The sequence below is a fragment of the Somniosus microcephalus genome, chromosome 27, assembly GCF_052327205.1.
Source record: "Somniosus microcephalus isolate GS21.2 chromosome 27, FLI_Smic_1.0, whole genome shotgun sequence".
In the NCBI taxonomy this organism is placed as follows: Eukaryota; Metazoa; Chordata; class Chondrichthyes; order Squaliformes; family Somniosidae; genus Somniosus; species Somniosus microcephalus.
The window spans coordinates 24974299-24993191 of NC_141013.1; the positions used below are offsets into that span (position 1 = coordinate 24974299).

Consider the following 18893-nt stretch of genomic DNA (forward strand, 5'->3'; position numbering starts at 1 on the left):
ACACCAACAGTCTAATACTCCCAATGTAGACAGAAAAGTATTCCATCAGCCGTATTGAACCCTGGATTAATTTCTAATCCTTCAAAAGATTAGCTTGATAGAGTCACAATATTAGTACATACAAAACGATGCAGATTCTTTCTTCACCACCCACCCAATATCAATTTATTTCCATGGCAGAGATTTTCATAGCTTTCTTTTTTTTATGGCACCACTGAACCAATGGCTGCAATAACATCTACTATCATAGAATCATCAACTAGTACAGCACAGAAGGAGGCTATTCAGCCCATCGAGTCTGCGCCGGCTCTTTCGAAGAGCAATCCAGTTAGTCCTGTTCTTTCCCCATATCGCTGCAATTTTTTTTCCTTCGCGTATTTATCCAATTCCCTTTTAAAGGCTGCTATTGAATCTGTATCCACCACCCTATCGAGCAGTGTATTCCAAATCCTAACCGCTCCTTGCACAATAAAGTTTTTCCTCATGTCCCCTTCTGGTTCTTTTGCCAATCATCTTAAATCTGTGCCCTCTGGTCACCAACCCTCTAGTCATTGAAAACAAGGTAAATAAATAGAAACTATCTCAAATCATTAAGGGTTTAAACATCTCTATCAAATCTCCTCTTAGTCTTCTCCACTCCAAGGAGAACAACCCCAGCTTCTCCAGTCTATCCACGTAACTGTAATCCTTCATCCCTGGAACTGATGACTGAATTCTTTATTAAATCACACTAAATACTGCACAATTCAAAAAAATTCACTTTCTTAAATAAAAATGGTCCAATTAGGGGGCCACACTATTAACTGCAATCATCAGCATTAATTGGTTGATTTTATGCTTCAAGGGGTCCCCAAAATACCGATCATGCTTGAGGAGACTAGTAGGAAATTTACTGGTTACTGACATTGGTTGGAGCATTCATCATAACCAACCAACAAACAGGCCTTCTTTTGCTATTAAGTGCTTTGAAGATGAATGTAACCAGGTACAATATATTTAATGCTCAGTTAAGATTTCCAATATACCATTTCCCACTCTCAGCAAAGTCATTGTATGTACCTATGGAATGACAAGCAGCCATGTACCAGAAAAGAACCTCAACACAATTTAAATACTGCACAATCCCTGAAAGTTAACTTCATTGGACATCACAAAAAAAAATGGCTATTTGAATGACCCTTCCTAAAAATCCTTCATTTCTGTTGTAATCAGCTGTTTATGACCCTCTTCACTAAGCAATTGCCACGTCACAGTATTCAATTGTTGAGTAATTTTCTCTTCACAACCACAGAAAAAGAAAATTCCAACTCTATTACACATACCATAACATTGAACACTTTAAAGGTCCACTAATATCTTGCACTCCTTGTACCCACTTCTAAATAGATCAGAAGTAGGAGCAGGAGTAGACTAATCAGCCCCTCGAGCCTGCTCCGCCATTCAATGGCCCTGAAATTAGGATCAGGAGCTTGCCGTGCGTGCAAGCCCCCGATGTGCACTCACCCGGCGCACTGACATCTGAAGCCCGGGCCTGCTTGCATTTCCTGTCACAGGCCCGGTTCAGATGTCGGCACGATGTGCTTACCTGATCCAGCGGCGTAGCTAGTGCGATGTGCAGCCTGGGATCATGTAAGCACCGGGCAGCCAATCAGGGGAGGGGAAACCTCATTCATGAGTTTGACAGTAAGAACTGTCAAACTCATGAAAAGTATGGGCTGCCAAAACACTACTTAAACTTTAAATAAAATTTTTAAAAACAGCCCACTGATTATATTAACTATAAATAAGTTAAAAAAATTATAAACAATTAATCAAATTTTTGAAAAAAATTAATTTTTTTAAAAATAGGGTCTAAAACTAAACTTCTTACTGTAAATTCTTTAAAAATAATAAACCTGTGGAAAAAAAAATTCTAAATTGTACTAAAAGACCACTTACCTGTAAAACTAAGTACTTACGTCTGGTTTTTCCACGCGTAAAAACCGGAAGCCTTTACACTCGGGCAACTCTGGGGGGGGGAAAAAGGAATTTCACTGCGCACGCGTTCTGCCTGTGCAGTCGCACGCGTTCTGCCTGTGCAGTCGCACGCGTTCTGCCTCTTAACCCCTTGGGTCAGAGGACAGGAAATGCCGGTTTTCAGCGCATGCGTTGTGCATGCTGAAAACCGGCAATTCCTCCAGGCACACACGCGAGTACCCTGTTCGTACTCGCGCGTTGTGACAGGAATTACTGGGCCAATAAGATCATGGCTGATCTACTACCTCAACTCCACTTTCCTCATATCCCTCGATTCCCTTAATATTCAAAAATCTATCGATCTCTGTCTTGAATATAATCAACGACTGAGACTCCACAGCCCTCTGGGGTAGAGAATTCCAAAGATTCACCACCCTCTGAGTGAAGAAATTTCACCCCATCTCAGTCCTAAATGGCCGACCCCTTATTCTGAGACTGTGAGCCCTGGTTCTAGACTCCCCAGCCAGGGGAAACATCCTCCCTGTAAGAATTTTGTATGTTTCAATGAAATCACCTCTCATTCTTCTAAACTCTAAAGAATATAGGCCTAGTCTATGTAATCTCTCCACATAGGACAATCCCCCCATCCCAGGAAACAGTCTGGTGAACCTTTGTTGCACTCCCTCTATGGCAAGTATATCCTTCCTTGGGTAAGGAGACCAAAACTGTACACAATACTCCAGGTGTGGTCTCACCAGGGCCCTATATAATTGCAGTAAGACGTCTTTACTCTTACACTCAAATCCTCTTGTAATAAAGGCCAGCATACCATTTGCTTTCCTAATTGCTTGCTGTACCTGCGTGTTAACTTTCAGTGATTCGTGTACAAGGACACCCAGGTCCCTCTGAACACCAACATTTCCCAATCTCTCGCCATTTAAAAAATACTCTGCTTTTCTATTTTTCCTCCCAAAGTGGATAACTTCACATTTCTCCACATTATATATTCCATTTGCCATGTTCTTGCCAACTCCCTTGTCTATATCCCCTTGAAGCCCTTTTGCATCTTCCTCACAACTTACAATCCCACCTAACTTTGTATCATCAGCAAAGGATAGATTACATTTGGTACCCTCATCCAAATCATTGATAGATTGTGAATAGCTAAGGCCAAAGCACTGATCCTTGCAGTACCTCACTAGTTACAGCCTGCCAACCCAAAAATGACCCGTTTATTCCTACTCAGTTTTCTGTCCGTTAACCAATCCTCAATCCATGCTAGTATATTACCCCAATCCCATGAGCTCTAATTTTGTTTAATAACCTGTGTGACACCTCATCAAATGCTTTCTGAAAATCCAAATACACCACATCCACTCGTTCCCCCTCATCTATTCTGCTAGTTACAACCTCAAAAAACGACAAGATTCGTCAAACATGATTTCCCTTTCACAAATCCGTGTTGACTTTGCCCAATCATATTATTTTCTAAGTGCCCTGCTACCATGTCCTTAATAATAGATTCTAGCATTTTCCCTGATGTCAGACTAACTGGTCTGTAGTTCCCAGTTTTCTCTCCCTCCTTTCTTATAGTGGGGTTACATTTGCTATCTTCCAATCCGCGGGAACCGTTCTAGAATCTATGGAATTTTGGAAAATGACAACCAATCTATCTCTATAGCCACCTCTTTCAAAATCCTAGGGTGTAGGCCAATCAGGTCCAGGGGATTTATCGGCTTTCAGTCCCATTAATTTCTCTAGTACTATTTTCTTGTTCCTGCATCAGAAGACTGGTGCAGGAACAAGAAAAGGACATTCGACCCAACAAGCCTTTCCCTTTTGATCAATTATAATGCCAATTACCCACCGTACCTACAATCCATTACCTTAAAAAGTACATCTAGTTGTATTCTTTTCACTTTGATGGTGTTCTCTGGTTATTTATTGCATAAATCTTCCTAGGATTTCAGCCCTTCAACATGGTGAGCAATTTGCTTGGACCAACTTTGCCCACCCCTTCAGAATCTTGAAAACTTATTACTTCACCTAAAAGTCTCATTTAGGGTGAGCAAGTTCAACTTCTCAAGTCTTCCCAATAAAAGAACTATGGTTGCTAGTCGGTTTTCTCCTAAAAAGGTAACATCCTTCCTATGATTTAATGTCCAGAACTGCACACGATGCACACTGCGGTCTAACCAAATCCTTATACAGCAACAAGCTTGATTGGTTTCCCACTCTAGTTGTTGTTGAAATCTAGGATTTTATTTGCTTTTTCTGTCAGCCAAGCAGTTGGCTGTGATTTGTTGATTTATCCACAATATCCCCTAAATCTATTTCTTGATCAACATGTTGAATGATTGCTCCATTTAGCACACACTCTTCCTGTTGGGCTGCATCTCCCCGGGGTAATTACAGTACTGCGACTCACATCGAACTGTATTGGCCACCTACTGGCCCAATTACCCAACACACCCAAATCGTCTGAACCTGGCTGCATTGTATCTCTTTATTGGCACTGCTGCCCATTTTGGTATAGTCTGTAAACTTGGAGATTCTTGCCAACACATTCAACCAAGTAATTTATATCTTGATAACATTTTGTCTGATGTATGCTGGTCACTATCAATTTCTCTACACCTCACTGGTTTAATGATTAAGTCTGCATTTTCTCCAAATTGACATCTTTCTACCATTTCTTCCCACATTGCAACAAAAACAAATTTTATCCATTATACCGCCACCATAACAAATCTTCACCCATCCTACAATGCACCACTAAAAATAAAAAAGTTGAAAATGTAATTTTTAAAAAATCAGCCTTTAACCATTCCAGCTTCAAATCCAACTCCCTCTTCTGCTCACGACTACCTCTAACCTTCGGTACATCTTTCCCTAAATTTCATGGCCCTCCCTATCCAACTTTCTCAGCAAAACACCCACACAATTCGTATGAGCCGTGGCACAATCCAGCCTTTACATCACTGCATGTGCGGAGTATAATTGTCCTTCGTGAAGCCAATAAACAAATCACCCGACTACAACACCCAGAAGCCATCATACAGTCCCAGCCAATAAACGTCCTTATTCCCATAACACAACCACCCCAAATGCAACACTTCACTACCTCCCTGGTCTGAACCCTCACCCAATTGTTTCCTGCTCCCAAGCCCACTCCCCCCCACCCTCCATTTGTAAGCCATAATCAGTTTCTGCTGCCTTTATGAGCCCCACTCACATGGCTTTCCCACTGACGCTGGTGAACAATGGTTCAAAATTTCGCTGCTCGACTCCACACTGGAACTCCGGAATGCATCACTTGCTTCTTTCCAAGCCAACGTTCCAACATCCCAATTGTTATCCAGCGATTTCCTGCTGCATGTTGACATGTCGACAGTAGTTGAGGATAGGATCAGGTTCTTTCCTCTTTAATCAGAGACGCACTCACAGCAGAAGCGTAATGGGTTGACACAGTGCTCCAGCCCCAAGCAGTTATGCTCTCCCCCTTCAAATCAGGACCTGCAGTTGGTAAATTGCTACGAAAGTATTTTTATTCCCTGCTAGCAGATCAGCTGCTTCAGGCACTAATTTTTATTCAACTTGGAGCATTTAAAGCGAGCCAGAGTGTTAAGTAGATACCCCAGTTGTAGAGGAATGACACTCCTGCCCCATCTCTACAATACTGTAGTAGACTCTTGCATGAAGTATGCCATCCTCAGCCAGCCCACTGGTTTTAATGGTGTTAGGCTGCATCAAATCCAGAGCAGGACATGGTTTTCTCTGCAACGCGGCAAAGTTACATTTTATTCATGGATTGTAGATTTTTGCACAATGCAGATGTTGCCAACTGTGACAAGCAGTTCAAAACTTCCTTTAAATTTCTAGATTTTCCAGTCATTCTTACCAGCCATTTCCCACAACAGAGCTCCAATACGATTACCAAGGCAAAGGATAGATTATTCACGTCATAGACTGGAAATGCAAAGCAGGACTGTACCAACACACACACATGGCTTGTACTGTTCTGCAAAAAGCAGTAATTGCCAGTATCTTAGTTCAGCTTGGCTAATTGGACAGCAGATTCTTCAATGGCAAAGGAGGTTTTTTTCTGTGTCCACAAAGCTATGATTTTGCAAGTATTGCAAGCTTAAGAAAACAATGTTTTGCTGACAAGTAAAAAGCATTCAGTCTGAACTGCATATATTTGCACAGAATGTGTTCCACCGTCTGATAAATGCAGATTGAAGCATTTACTGGAATATCTCTGTATTTAGAACATTCATCATCAGCCACATTTTGAAGATTTTTACTTCTGCAAAAGAACAAATTTTTAGTTTGCATCAAGGTCCTCGCTGTGTTATTGTTTAGCCAGTATTTTGTTTGATTGCAGCAAGTCAGCAACTTCATTGAATGTTAACTAGGTATAAATTCTATGATTACATACTTTGCAACTAATGGAAGTACTTCCTGAAGTGTGGAGCATACAAGAGTCTTCAGGACTTCAATATTAGAGGCAATGTCCATTTCCTTTTCTACAACTTATTCACAATGTTCAATTGCTCACAAGCTAACACATACACCCCAATGTGTATAAACAAGTTCTGCTCGCAACTGGAAACACACATGATCTCCAGATTCTTTTGCTTCATTATTTATACAAAAGTCTTCTACCTCACATTTTTGTGTGTCATTGACCTTTACAAACATCTTCCAGAAGCCCAGTCCTCCAAATGTTAGCTAAAATGTTTAAATTGCACTTTGGCAAGTTTGATAGTTGCCCTTTAAATGCCTGATTGTATGCTTTTGTTGTACAAGATTCATAAGGAATAAAAGCACTAATGTTATCATGCATTCACAATGTTCTAATGCAACTTACCTGTCAAGTTTACGAATTACAAGATGCACAAAACATGTTGATTCTATCCACCTGTTGACCCATCTAATTTGTATGTTTGTCATAAATGTGTTGGTCAATTAAATACTTTCTCAAAATGTCCATTGTGATAATACAGGCTGTGTCTTAGAACTTACCCTGCTGGAATGAAGCATCCCATTGGGTAGTGCATTCCACAATCTACAGCTGACTTATTTTCTGCTTTAAATCAAAAAGTTCAAAAAGATCCATGACTGGCGACAGTGGTGCTCTGACAAGATCTGGTTGGACTATTCACCTGAAGCACTACACCTCATGCCCATGCTTCAGATGCGAGACGTCACCTCGACCACCCCTCCAATGCTAGTAAGCAAAACCTATTAACACACAACTCCTAAAGTGTGATTTTATTAATGTGAACACAAATTACATTTCAGATTCATACAGAATTCAGTTTTCTCAACACTGACGAGTTCCAATCCATGGAAAATATTCCCATAATCCCAGTAACACAAGAACCATCATTTTCCATGGAGTAGCTGATCATTTATATCTTAACTTTATTACAACCCTCATTGCCAGCTCCGTGTCTCAGGTGAGGATGTGTACTGCACGGTGTAGTACCGAGCCTCGCAGAAAAGAAATGATTTTAATTTCTACAATACCTTATTGTGTGGTTAGGATGTTCCAAAGCACTTCACGTGAATTAAATATTTTTTTAAGTGTAGTCACTGTTGTTATGTAGGCAATTATGGCAGTAAATATGCACACAGCCAAGACCCACAAACAGCAAATTAAATGAATGACCAGTTAAATCTGCTTTTGATTGTGTTGGTTATAGGAAGAATTCCCTTATGCTGATAGGGTTCAATGAAGTAGGGAGGGAAGAGGCTCCAGTGGAACATAAATTACTGGTTGGGCCGAATGGCCTGTTTCTGTGCTGTAAATTCTATGTAATTTCAGCAAGAACATTGGGAGAACTCCCTGCTCAGCGGCATGTCATCAATAACAGCTAGATGGAGCCTTGCTTTACAATCTCATCCAAAAGATATTTCCAACTGAAGTGTTAGTCTGAATTATGGGATGAAGTCCTGGAGTGGGGCTTAAACCCACAACCCGACTCAGGTGAGGATGCCACCAACTGAGCCAAGTTTACACTTGGGAATGTCTCCGGTTTGACCACTGATCTCAAGGCAAAGCAGCAAAGGGGCACAATTGGCCAGTCCAATCTTTGAGGGCCGTTACAGAAGATCACTTCCTAACTTTATTATTGAAATGGCTTCCTGTTAAAGAGTATCACTGGAAGAAAAAAATTAAATCAAAATAATTTATGAACCAGTTATTTCAAGGAAAACTGCTCAGTTTTTAAGGCTGTCTTTCAGTTTAAAATCAAAAGTGCTATAGCCCTGAAGAACATTTTGTCAACACAGCAATTCATCCCGTCAGGGGGAGAAAGAATACATATCAATAGTGTACAAGGCAGCATGGTGACCTAGACATTTGAAATGTAGCAAAAATCCCTCAGCCTTTTATTAGAAGCACAACTGTAAAAATGCCTCCCGTACCTTTCGTTGTAACAAAAATTTAAATTCCAATATATGAGATGACAGTGGAAAAAAGCACCAACCAATACAGTTCTGTTACTGCTAATTTAATATCCTATCATGGACCAAAATACATACATTGAAAGATACTAAATTAACAATTTAATCCAGCATTCAATATCCGATCTAAACATCCCAGCCAGTTGAACTATATGATTAGATAGTATTTGTTATCCAAACAGATAAAGTTAAGTGGCTTAGGATACATCTTAAATAACAGTACTGGCAAAAATGTATTTGGTTTTGAACATGCTGCATTCAGCTCATACATGACAAATGCCGTTTTTAAGACTGATCCCATTTCTTTTCCTTAAAATGGATGTCGAGTTCGTTGGCTGGAGACTGGTTAACTAAAGTTTATTTTGATCTCGTGTGTAAATTACACTGTATTTTAAATGGTTGTGAACAACTATTTTTATGCAGCCCTAGGCCTACAGCGAGGCATACCAGCATCGCCTGGCTTGCAGTTAACACAGTATTACGCCAGCTAAGATTCCATACAGCATGTATTTACTCACTCATGATCATTTTATGGGCTACATCTCTAACTGTATCTTAGTCTCAAGATATTCAGACGGTTTATGTGCAACTGTCAAACTAGAAGTATTGCTTTTATCACAATGGAAAATCACATCTTCAAAGAAAATGTGGGTTTATAAACTGGAAGTTTCTGTCGTTCAGGAGCACGAGCTCATCTACGAACCTGCGAAAAACTCAAGTTTGTGCAAATTATCACTACAGCTCCAAAAAAATTAATTATCACCGAAAGCATTCATGAACGGTGAAGTCATGACCTTGTGTACAGGAAAAAAGCTGGAAAAGCATCTGGATGTTTAATTGTACCTATAGCAGTATATGTATTCTAAAAGTACTGCCTTAAGCCATGTGGTATCTAGCCTTGCTCTGATCCATAATTATTTAAATTTCTACAAAAACACAGTAACTTTAGCCAACATATAAAGTCTGGTGTGACCTGCAGCATTTACATGCTCAAATTGATAGTAATTATGGCAATTCTACATAAATTCTAGTGCGGTGTTACTGAAACATAGGGTAACTGTGTAACTTATGCAACCCAAGACATACACTCTCAGATTACAAAGGGCATCGCTTCCTCACAGGGAGTCTGCTACAACTGTTGAAAGAGAAAAAGCTGTTTAATAACCCAAAATACAATTGATATCTCAGTAACCAGTACTAAACACACAAATCAGATACAAATTTTGTGGTGGGGAAGGATGATAAGATTCTATGTAAACACTCAATAAGCACAATCTTATGCCTTCAACAGATTCATTCAGCATTATCATACTGGCCTGTGAAAGGTTGCTCATGTGGAGAATGCTTCTGAGCTTTTATTGGGTAGTATCTAATCAAGTTTAGATGTCATACACGAGGAAAGTGAAGACATTTAAACAGCTAAACTGCAAGAATTAAATTGCTCCCTTATACACAGATATCCACTATTTTACATATTTATCATTTCTATTTTACATTGAGGGTAAAGGTTTTTGTTAAAAGCTTTCAATTTTCTCCACATCCTTGATACAGCATGACATGTAAACCAAAGGATTAACTAATGGGACATTACCCTAGAATTAATTGAAAGATAAATCTATAATTTACTAGTTTCTTATTACTACAAGCACAATAAAAAGGCAAAACATTCCCTTAAATAACTGGTCAATAATCCTGTTTAAGGTTTGTCAAAACTAGTGCAAGTATCTAAACAAGCAGCAACGCTATCCGACATATCATGAAAAAAGTCTCTTCAGTCAGAATGAAACATTTAACAAGGAAGCTGACAAATTAAAAAGCCTTCAAAGTCAATATATATATGTCCCTAGCTACCAAACATGTAAGGAGACACAGAACTGTGCAACTAGTATTTTCAACTAACTTTAAATAGTGTGCAGAAAATGGTCACCAAGGATGCACATTCCATTGAACAAAATGTAAGCAAATGGAAATATACAAACAATAAGTGAATTCCTGATAGACACAATTTACCTGGTCCAAAACTGCTCTGAGTTTTTCCATAATGTTATGCTCATTTACATTATGACTCAAGTCTGGTTAGAAGTAACTTTTTATTGATCCAAACTCACTACATAAAGTAGCATTATGATTCTGACCTAGTAAGAAGTTCCTCCCAAAAGCTCAGGTCATAAAAACAGCAATATAACCTCCAAGTATCAGAAATAGGCTCAATTTCAAATACTGAGCTTTAGATCTATATTACAGTTAATTAATTCTAATGCTTTATGAGATGTAAGTCCACTGCACAGCCTCTTCTATTAGTACGGTCACAAAGTGGAACACTCAACACCACTTTACTACTGTAGAAAATACAGTAAGTTACTACAAACAGAAAACCTAAATTAGTAACCATTATTACTCCTTGCAAGTTACAACACAAAATGCTACAAATTAAGTAACCCTGTACAAAATTGCAAATTATTCAGAAAGTAATTTCTTAAATGGATTAACCAAACTAAACATTTGCCAGATTAAACCCAGCTTGAAATACCACTAACCCCAGAACTAAAATTCAATATCCAATTTATAAAAAACAGAATTAAGCCTTTTAAACAGTTTTATTTTCACAATTGTCAGCAAAAACCCTTTACAGGATTCTATTTCAAAACATGAATCTTACTACAGTAGCTAATGCAGAACACAACACTAATCCTTAGAACCTCCAAATTAAGATTCAAGCGCTACCCATAAGAGGTTTAAGATATCCTAGTAATCTCAAACAATTGCTGGCACGACAACATGCAGACAAGAAAATTAGCACTTTTTAGACAGCACATCTGATGCGCGCATTCAGAACATTCCTACACTAAATGCACAAAGAAATCCCCCAAAAATGTTGATACATATCTGCTGTACAATTAGCATAATATTAATTTGCACAATATTAATAAAGCCATCAAAAAATGTCTATTGTAGCAACTTCAGTTTGTATTTTAGCCTTACCTGAGCCACCAAATTGACTGCTTGCAAGCGTGGTTGGTCCGTTTTTCCCACTATTAACAGGAGGAGAAAACATCTAAAAAAAAGAGTGCATCAAGATTAATAATTAATCTATACAGTTTTAGACCATGATATTCAACACATCTGAACCTATTTAATGGCAGACTCTATTGATAATAGAATATGTATCCTTCGTGACAGAGTAGTCAAAAAACAGGCTCAATGTGTCATAATGTAATAACACTACTTTTTAAATATTTCTAACACCAATTCAAAACAATATTGTAAACAGGCAACTGAATTTACTTTATTATATTATAGCTTTTACGGATTGTCCAGACTGCAAGTTGCGTAATCATCAAAAGGAGTAATTTCTATTAAAAACATAATACTGGACGATTATATATACTTGCCACTACCATTTATCTGACAACACCGATCAGTAGAAAACTGAAGGTAGTCAGAATGTCCACGGGTAACTTCAGGGAATGCACGAATTCTGAAATAATTCAATGCTGACCTGAAAATTAAGCTAGTGCTAAACGCCGTATTACTTCAAACTGTTGTCAGTAATTTCCCAGTGAACCTGCCCCTTAAAATCTACTGGACTTAAATCTAGACATAACATCAAACTTCAGGTGACTCCTTTTGACGAAGCTGGACGCAGGCAACGCCACACGCTTTTTACAGAGTGATGGGCAAACCGTGTTATTAATAATAAAGCCTCCAAGCATCATACCGCACTAAAATCCAGCAGATCGCTCAATTCCTTGTCCGTTCCAATAGCGGCCATCCGTTGCTGTGGATTCATCTTGATTTACTCTCCCTAAACCTAAGAACAAAACATAGTTACACGCATTACTCAAAAGAACAGTTTATTGATTTCCCTTTTCTTTTGTTAAATCCTCAGCGTTCAAAGTTTGCTGGGGGGGGGGGGGGGGGGGGGGGGAGAGAGAGGGATTAAATCCAAGGAAGGCTCCGACTCACTTAACAAATAAAAGACTCTAGAAAAACTTGCCGTGCAAGTTAAAGTCTACAGCAGGTTCCAAAAATACCCTACCGCAGACAGACAGCGCGGGTCCCTTCCGAAACACAAAAGTACAGGAGTTACTGTACAAGAAATGACAAGCTAACATTACTCCACATAAAGACCTCGAGTGGCAAAAAGCAAGGTAAATAAAAACAAACCAGCTCAATCGTCAGCATTAAGTTTTGTACAGAAGTTTTTTTTAAATAAAAAGAGTGGCAGTTCCCTTTCGTTTAAAATAAATCCTTGACTACCTGCCTTGGGAGTTTAAAGGCGGCTGCTGCGGGCGGGGGTTGTGACCGGCGGGGGGTTGTGACCAGCGAGTGTTTTCCCCCGCCACCACCTCCCTCCCGCTTCCTTAACCTGGGGTCCCGCCAGGCCCGGCCCCCACTATCAGCGCCTCCTCTCGACACTAAACTCGCCCCCCTTCCCTCACAGCCCAACTTTAGGCAGCGTGTGCCGGGGGCCGAGGCCCAGCTCCTCTCTCTCTCTCACTCACCCTCCACCAAACATCCAACCGCCGCCAGCGGGTAGCGCTTCAGGCCGGGGGTGAGGTGTTTTTTTTAATTAAAAAATCCTCCCACCCCCCTCCTCCTCTCCTTCTTTCCCCAACCCGCTTCCTCCCCCTCCCCGCCGCCGAGCACTGAGTGAGTGAGTGTGACAGGCGAGCGGCTGCCCCTCTCTCCGCGACCCCGCGGCTCCTTCAGGCGGACATTTTTTGGGGGGCGCTGAACCGCGTCACCACGCTGAACCAAGACGCGGTATCCCTCCGACCTGTGCAAAGAAATGGCGGGGAGGCAAAAAATCAACAAATATTAACGCTGGAAACCCCAACACCCCCCTTTCTCTCTCCAAGGTCCGAAGAGGAGAATTGCCCGTGCAATGCGCAATTTAATCTTTAAACACGTTTTTAGTCGTTGCATCTTGGCGATTGTAAGGAATGAATGACAATGAGTTAAAAGGATCCTTTGTTTGCGCGGCAGGGAGCGGTGAGGCGGTCTATGTTTTGCTCTGTCTTTGATTGACAACAGATCAGTTGATGGAATCGAATTACACCCATGGCCAATCAGATGTTACCTTTCTCCAGTGTACTGAGGCCAATATATATCCTAGGGGTAAGGTTTGCTGAATATATAACGTTTCAGAATAACTGACACAAGTGAAACAGAAAAGAACCATGTCTCCAAATAGATAGCAATGGTGCTTGCCAATGTTGTGGTTGTTTAAAAACTGAGTAACTCCCATCAAATGGTGATAAAGGACCATGACTTGTAGGTTATGCGTATATAGTTTTAAAACTTACCATCATTTTTTTTTAAATCATGAGTTAAAGTTTCATTATCGTTGCAAGATAAAATTGTGGTTTGCTGCGTGAAACTATTTCATTGTCATAAAAAGCTGTGCCACAGGAAGATCAAAATTACTCATCTAAAATTAAAACGAAATCTAATCTTTAGAATTCGATTTATGTCATGGGAATGGAAATCAGTTTATTGTACCAGCAACTATAAATCATGCATTGAATTAATAAGTATTAATTGTGTTTAATGAACATTTTTTTCTATTTATGCATAGGTGTGAACACGAGACAAAATAAATTGTACTTTCAAATTGATATGATACTCAAACACAGTATCTGTGTTAGTTAGCACCATTATAACCAATAGACGCATGGCTCTCCCCTAAAAGTTGAAAGAATTTCTGCATAAATGTGTGTTGTCAAAAAGGGAGCGAGTTAATATAAATGCTAAATGTAGAAACTAGCGCCAATGTTTTGAGTGCGAATTTTCCTGATTGTCAGTAATCTGTTTTTAATCCAGGTTCTTTCTTTTTAAAAAGAGGGTTTTACGAGTTTGCTTGTCCGGACTCTTTCTTTAAATGGTTATTTGTTTATCACCGGACGCAGCAATCCCCACGCGATCGAAAGGCAGCGGAAGAGGAGGCGATCGATCGGAATGAAGTTCTGAAGATTTATGGAGGACCATCACATCTGATGATGCGAAACGCAACATGTGACATTTGGAGAAACGGACAACTGGCCAGATTGTTTAGTTGACCCAGCGAAGGTTAAAACGTTACAAAAATCGGACAAATGCCTTCCTGTTGTATTTGCACATTGTTCTTTTCTTGCTTATTGCACTGCACCACATTCGTGTTGAAACAGTGATGACAAACAGGGAGAAAAAAAACGGAAGTTAGGGCACCAGCCAGTCTATCCCAAGATCCGCTGCTCTTTAAACCCATAAAAGAGCTTTGGAGTGACAGCGAGAGCGAGAGATGCACCGCCGAGGTCCCGACCCCGAGAGGCAGCGTCGCCGCATGATCGGTGTCGGTAACTTTGCTCTGTGAGACTGGGTCTCGACACAAAGCTCCCGTTTCAAGCGGCACGGCGGAATAAAAAGCCACTCGTTCTGCTCATCAGATTAAGACAGTTGTTGAAACCGCGGTCTCAAAGCTAGCTATTTTACGTTAAAAAAAAGCAATTTTTAAAATCAATTACGATTTTTTTTTAAAAAGTGGACCAGTTTTTTTTTAAATAGCCAATTTCCCTTCACATTAAACTCCCCAGCTTTCAGCTCCAGATTTAAAGATGGTCTACACAGGCAAAGGCTAGTTCGTTTACTCAGCTAGTTAAACCTTTGCAGATTTCAACCACTGAAATAAGTAAATGCAAAGATATCAACCTGTGACAGATAACGATCGTTTCCACCGGACTCATGCTGGAATGAGCTGAAAGACGCGTACGGTTTACTGTAGCGTCATTTTACAGACGAATGTCAAGCAGTTACCAAATTGTAAACACTTTTGAAGATCAGTTTCGGCTGGATGATCCCTCTATACAATGCAGTCAGTTACACTACAACAGCATATCGTTGATCTAAAGTGCTCCCTTTCATATGTCATACCAAATCACATCGAACAATAATAAAAAGCCTGATAACAAGTACTCCATTGGCTGTGAACCCTTTGGGACGCTCCCAGGTCGTGACAGGTGCTACATAAATGCATGTTCTTTCTTTCCTGCCCGAAAGAGGTTTGTATACTAAATTGAAGACATTGGTATGTGGGTGTATATGTAATAAATGGTATCAGTTTTTGGTTAGCTTCTGACTAGTTTAAATTAGCCCAAATTGAAAAGCATCTCGTATTATAGCGTCTATACAGAATTATAGAATCATTCAGCACAGAAGGCGGCCATTCGGCCCATCGTGCGGGTCTTTCTAAATTCTGTGTAAACAATAGAGCGATCAGGCATTATCTAAGTGCAAGTTTCATTTATTATATTTAACAGAAAAGGGAATCCATCCACCATAGATTGCCTAAAGAACGTAAAGCACCTTCTTGTATTGTTTCGGTGCACTCGTTTGGCTCATGTAGCTCGTAAACAGAGTAACGCCAGTGTCACGTGCAGATGGACAACTTGGGCGCTCCAGGTTAGGCACAAGGCGTCCGAATATATGACATTTCTCCGTTTATCGTTCGTCTCGAAATTTGTGTTTCAGAAATAACACTGAGATTGTCTATTGCTAAATAACTGAATAGACAGTGTACAAACACCGCATTTATTAACCCACTGAGTGGATTTAATCAATAACCTGCCCATTTTTTTTTAGCGACACAAAAGTTGGAATTTCAAGCGATTTATTTCATTAATAATCACACACACAAAAAAAAATCGGCTATTAAGTCCAGTTTAGTTATTCCGACAAGTTTGTCAAGAAATATGTGTACTTCAATAATGAGTCATACTAGCTCACATCTGGAAGAAATGTTGTAAATGCAAATGAAGAAATCCAATTTGCAGATGGTTGTACTACATCTCGTTTACTTATCCATTTATTCTAAACAACGATAAATATAAAACATGTATTTTACGTAAAAAGTGATTAGAGTTCCAAAATGTGCTGTTGCCTCTAGGTGCCATTTGTTAGTGAATTGACTATACGCTTTGCATTCAAATCTGATAATTTTGAACGTCATTTTCTGCTTAGATTTCAACTTTCAGGTGAAATATTTCCCAGGGTGTACACTGTCATAATAAAATAGTCAACCTCACTTGTACCCGAACATCAGAAATCCAAGCAAATGGGTGGCGCAATCCTCATGCATGTATTCACATGTTTGTGTGTCTTACTAACCGTTAATTTACTATTGCCATAGCCTGGTTATCAGAAGCATCTTTTGGGGGTTTCTGCGGATCTATTTCATGTCACAGGATTCCTCATTCATCACATTTGTTTTACACCAGAGATGCAACATACCAGGACAGTCCCGTTATTCCCAGATTTAATTAGTGGGTTGGAACTGGTTCCACGCTGGTGTATTTTTGTAAGCCTGCAGGATCACAAAATAACCAGGAAACATCAACATTTTTCATTTGTACTCGAAACGAACACTGTAGTCAGCAGATTTAAAACCAGTGTCTGTGGACTCGAGCAAAAAAACACTGTAGCCTTTTTCATGCTACACAGTATCAGTGTTGTTTTCTGTTGAAAAAAAACTGGCTGACGTTATTTTAAAAAAAAAATCATAATCCTACCGTTTGCATACCGTCAGATCATTGCGTGGGGCTTGATAGCAGACGTTTACTGTAATATATAACTCAGACTGGCCGTGTTGCTAAAAGTTGATGCCTGGCACCCGTTGCCTTTATATGAGAAGACAAAATAACGACAGCAAAGGAACATTACAAATGGAAAGTCACGCACGTACCTCTGTATTTAGAGTATTACCGCAGCGTCAGGAGGAACACTTTGTAAAGTTCTTGTCTGGCCGTGATGCAAGACGGTTTCTGCCACCAGCATCTAGTGTCACTGTATTGTTGACTGAACAAAGGTGCTCGCAGCTCATGGAGGGCGATGAGACAGGAGTGATCTGCAGGGAATCCATGCAAAATACCACACTGAAAAATGGCTGATAAGTGAAACAGGGATGTAGAATGATTAAATATATATATAAGTCTATTTGAAAAACGTATACTTCAAACATTACCTTTATAACGGAGCAACTCAAGTAACCAGTCGCTTTTTATCACTGCAGAAGGGATGTGAAGGTTAATAGTAGGATGCAGGAGTGATTTTGGTCCATACATGATTTTATTGCAAAACACGAAAGCTGTGGTTTTGTTTTATTACCTCACAAGTTATCCGCAGATGGGGAGATTTGTCCAGGATAACTCTTTTAGAAATTCAATCAAATTCTGCTCATATCTGTGGGAGGTAGACCAATTTTGTACTTCAGAATTGTTATCAGGGTGTAATTCGGTTTTCTTCTGTTCAATTGCCACAGATTTGAAATCATGCAATTAGCGTCACCTGTTGGCAGTGGGGAAAGTGGAATTTGTTGAATCAGCTCAGCCCCGCGTTGTTTTTGACCCATCTCCAGGCACCGAGTCTTTGTAGAATAGGTGTTCATTTCTCCCGCACTATTCTAAAGAGCGGCAACTTTTTTAGATTTTAGTCCAGCTTTTTAGTCTACTTGAACTTTCCTAAGTCCCGAGGAGCTTTTTCTAGTTGAATGAAAACTTGTACACTGTCTTTCATAGTTTTGGAAAGAAAAAAAGAGAGGACGTGCACTTTACGCCTTTCACGATCCCAGGACTTCCCAAAGTGTCTTACAACCAATGAAGTACTTTTGAAGTGTTGCAATGTCGGAAAGGTGGCAGCCAATTTACGCACAGCAAGCTCCCAGAAACAGCAATGAGGAGATCAGTCCTTCAGCCTGATCTTTTGAGCCTTGTCATTTCCGCGTCCTAATAGAACAGTTGACGTGGAAATACAATAGAAATCGCAGCTGAACGATCTCCTAACCCCATCTGTGTTTCAGTAGATCGAAAGACTCCGCTTTTCTACCTGCCAGCATAGCTTAAAATTCTAACCAAGAATCACCTCCGTGTGTATTCCCCAGAGTTCCTGAATTTCTCAACATTGCTGGTTGAGTAAGATACTGGTAGATTAAGGAGATCATTGTGTCACAACCAGAGCTGACTGTGAACTCCCTAATCTACCAGCCAGCTAGATTTTAATCAGCTGTGAGCGCTGAAGAAGAGTGAATTAAAGTAAAAGCTATTGGTGGCTCCAACTGTTATCCACCACTGACCAGGATCAGCCCAACAACAAGAAGCAATCATATCAAGTGCCCCAGGAAGTAAGAGCCAGAATGTGATACTGGACCATTCGAACCCATTTGAAACGCCACCTGTTGTTTGCTGAGCCACCGTACAACTAAAGTGGATAGCGACCAAGAACAGCCATGACACCAGGTGCAGTTGGCAGAGACACTGCATCTGAGATTGTTACTAACTAGCGATATACGGGTTGATTTTCAGCTCTTCACTTATCTTTTAATGAAAGCAACACTTCACAATTAAGATTTTACTGTATTTAAAAACATATCGATTTTATTCTTTGGATGTTCTTAATGCAGCGTTTGTGATGAGGGTACCCCAACAGACCAA

The 18893-nt window shown here is 39.9% G+C and overlaps 1 protein-coding gene and 1 long non-coding RNA gene across 12 annotated transcripts in view; one reads left to right on the forward strand and one right to left on the reverse strand.

The window, feature by feature from the left end:
- Positions 1-18255, reverse strand: part of tcf12 (transcription factor 12) — a 295499-nt gene extending 277244 nt beyond the window's left edge. For 2 of the 11 annotated variants that reach the window (XM_085968737.1, XM_085968728.1), the window contains exons 1-3: positions 12936-13029; positions 12149-12241; positions 11413-11485 (exon numbers count right to left, since the gene is read on the reverse strand). In XM_085968737.1, the coding sequence (XP_085824863.1) occupies positions 11413-11485; positions 12149-12220 (145 nt within the window). In that variant the 5' untranslated portion in view covers positions 12221-12241; positions 12936-13029. Of the gene's footprint in view, positions 1-5191; positions 6419-11412; positions 11486-12148; positions 12242-12396; positions 12485-12690; positions 12783-12935; positions 13030-15120; positions 15223-17149; positions 17312-17428 lie in introns of those variants that run through there. The other 9 variants (XM_085968731.1, XM_085968732.1, XM_085968729.1 and 6 more) reach the window with 9 other exon arrangements.
- Positions 13265-15539, forward strand: LOC147100081 (uncharacterized). Its single transcript, XR_015073826.1, has 2 exons — positions 13265-13551; positions 14257-15539. It is a non-coding gene; the product is annotated as an uncharacterized LOC147100081 (long non-coding RNA).
- Positions 18256-18893: the final 638 nt, after the last annotated feature.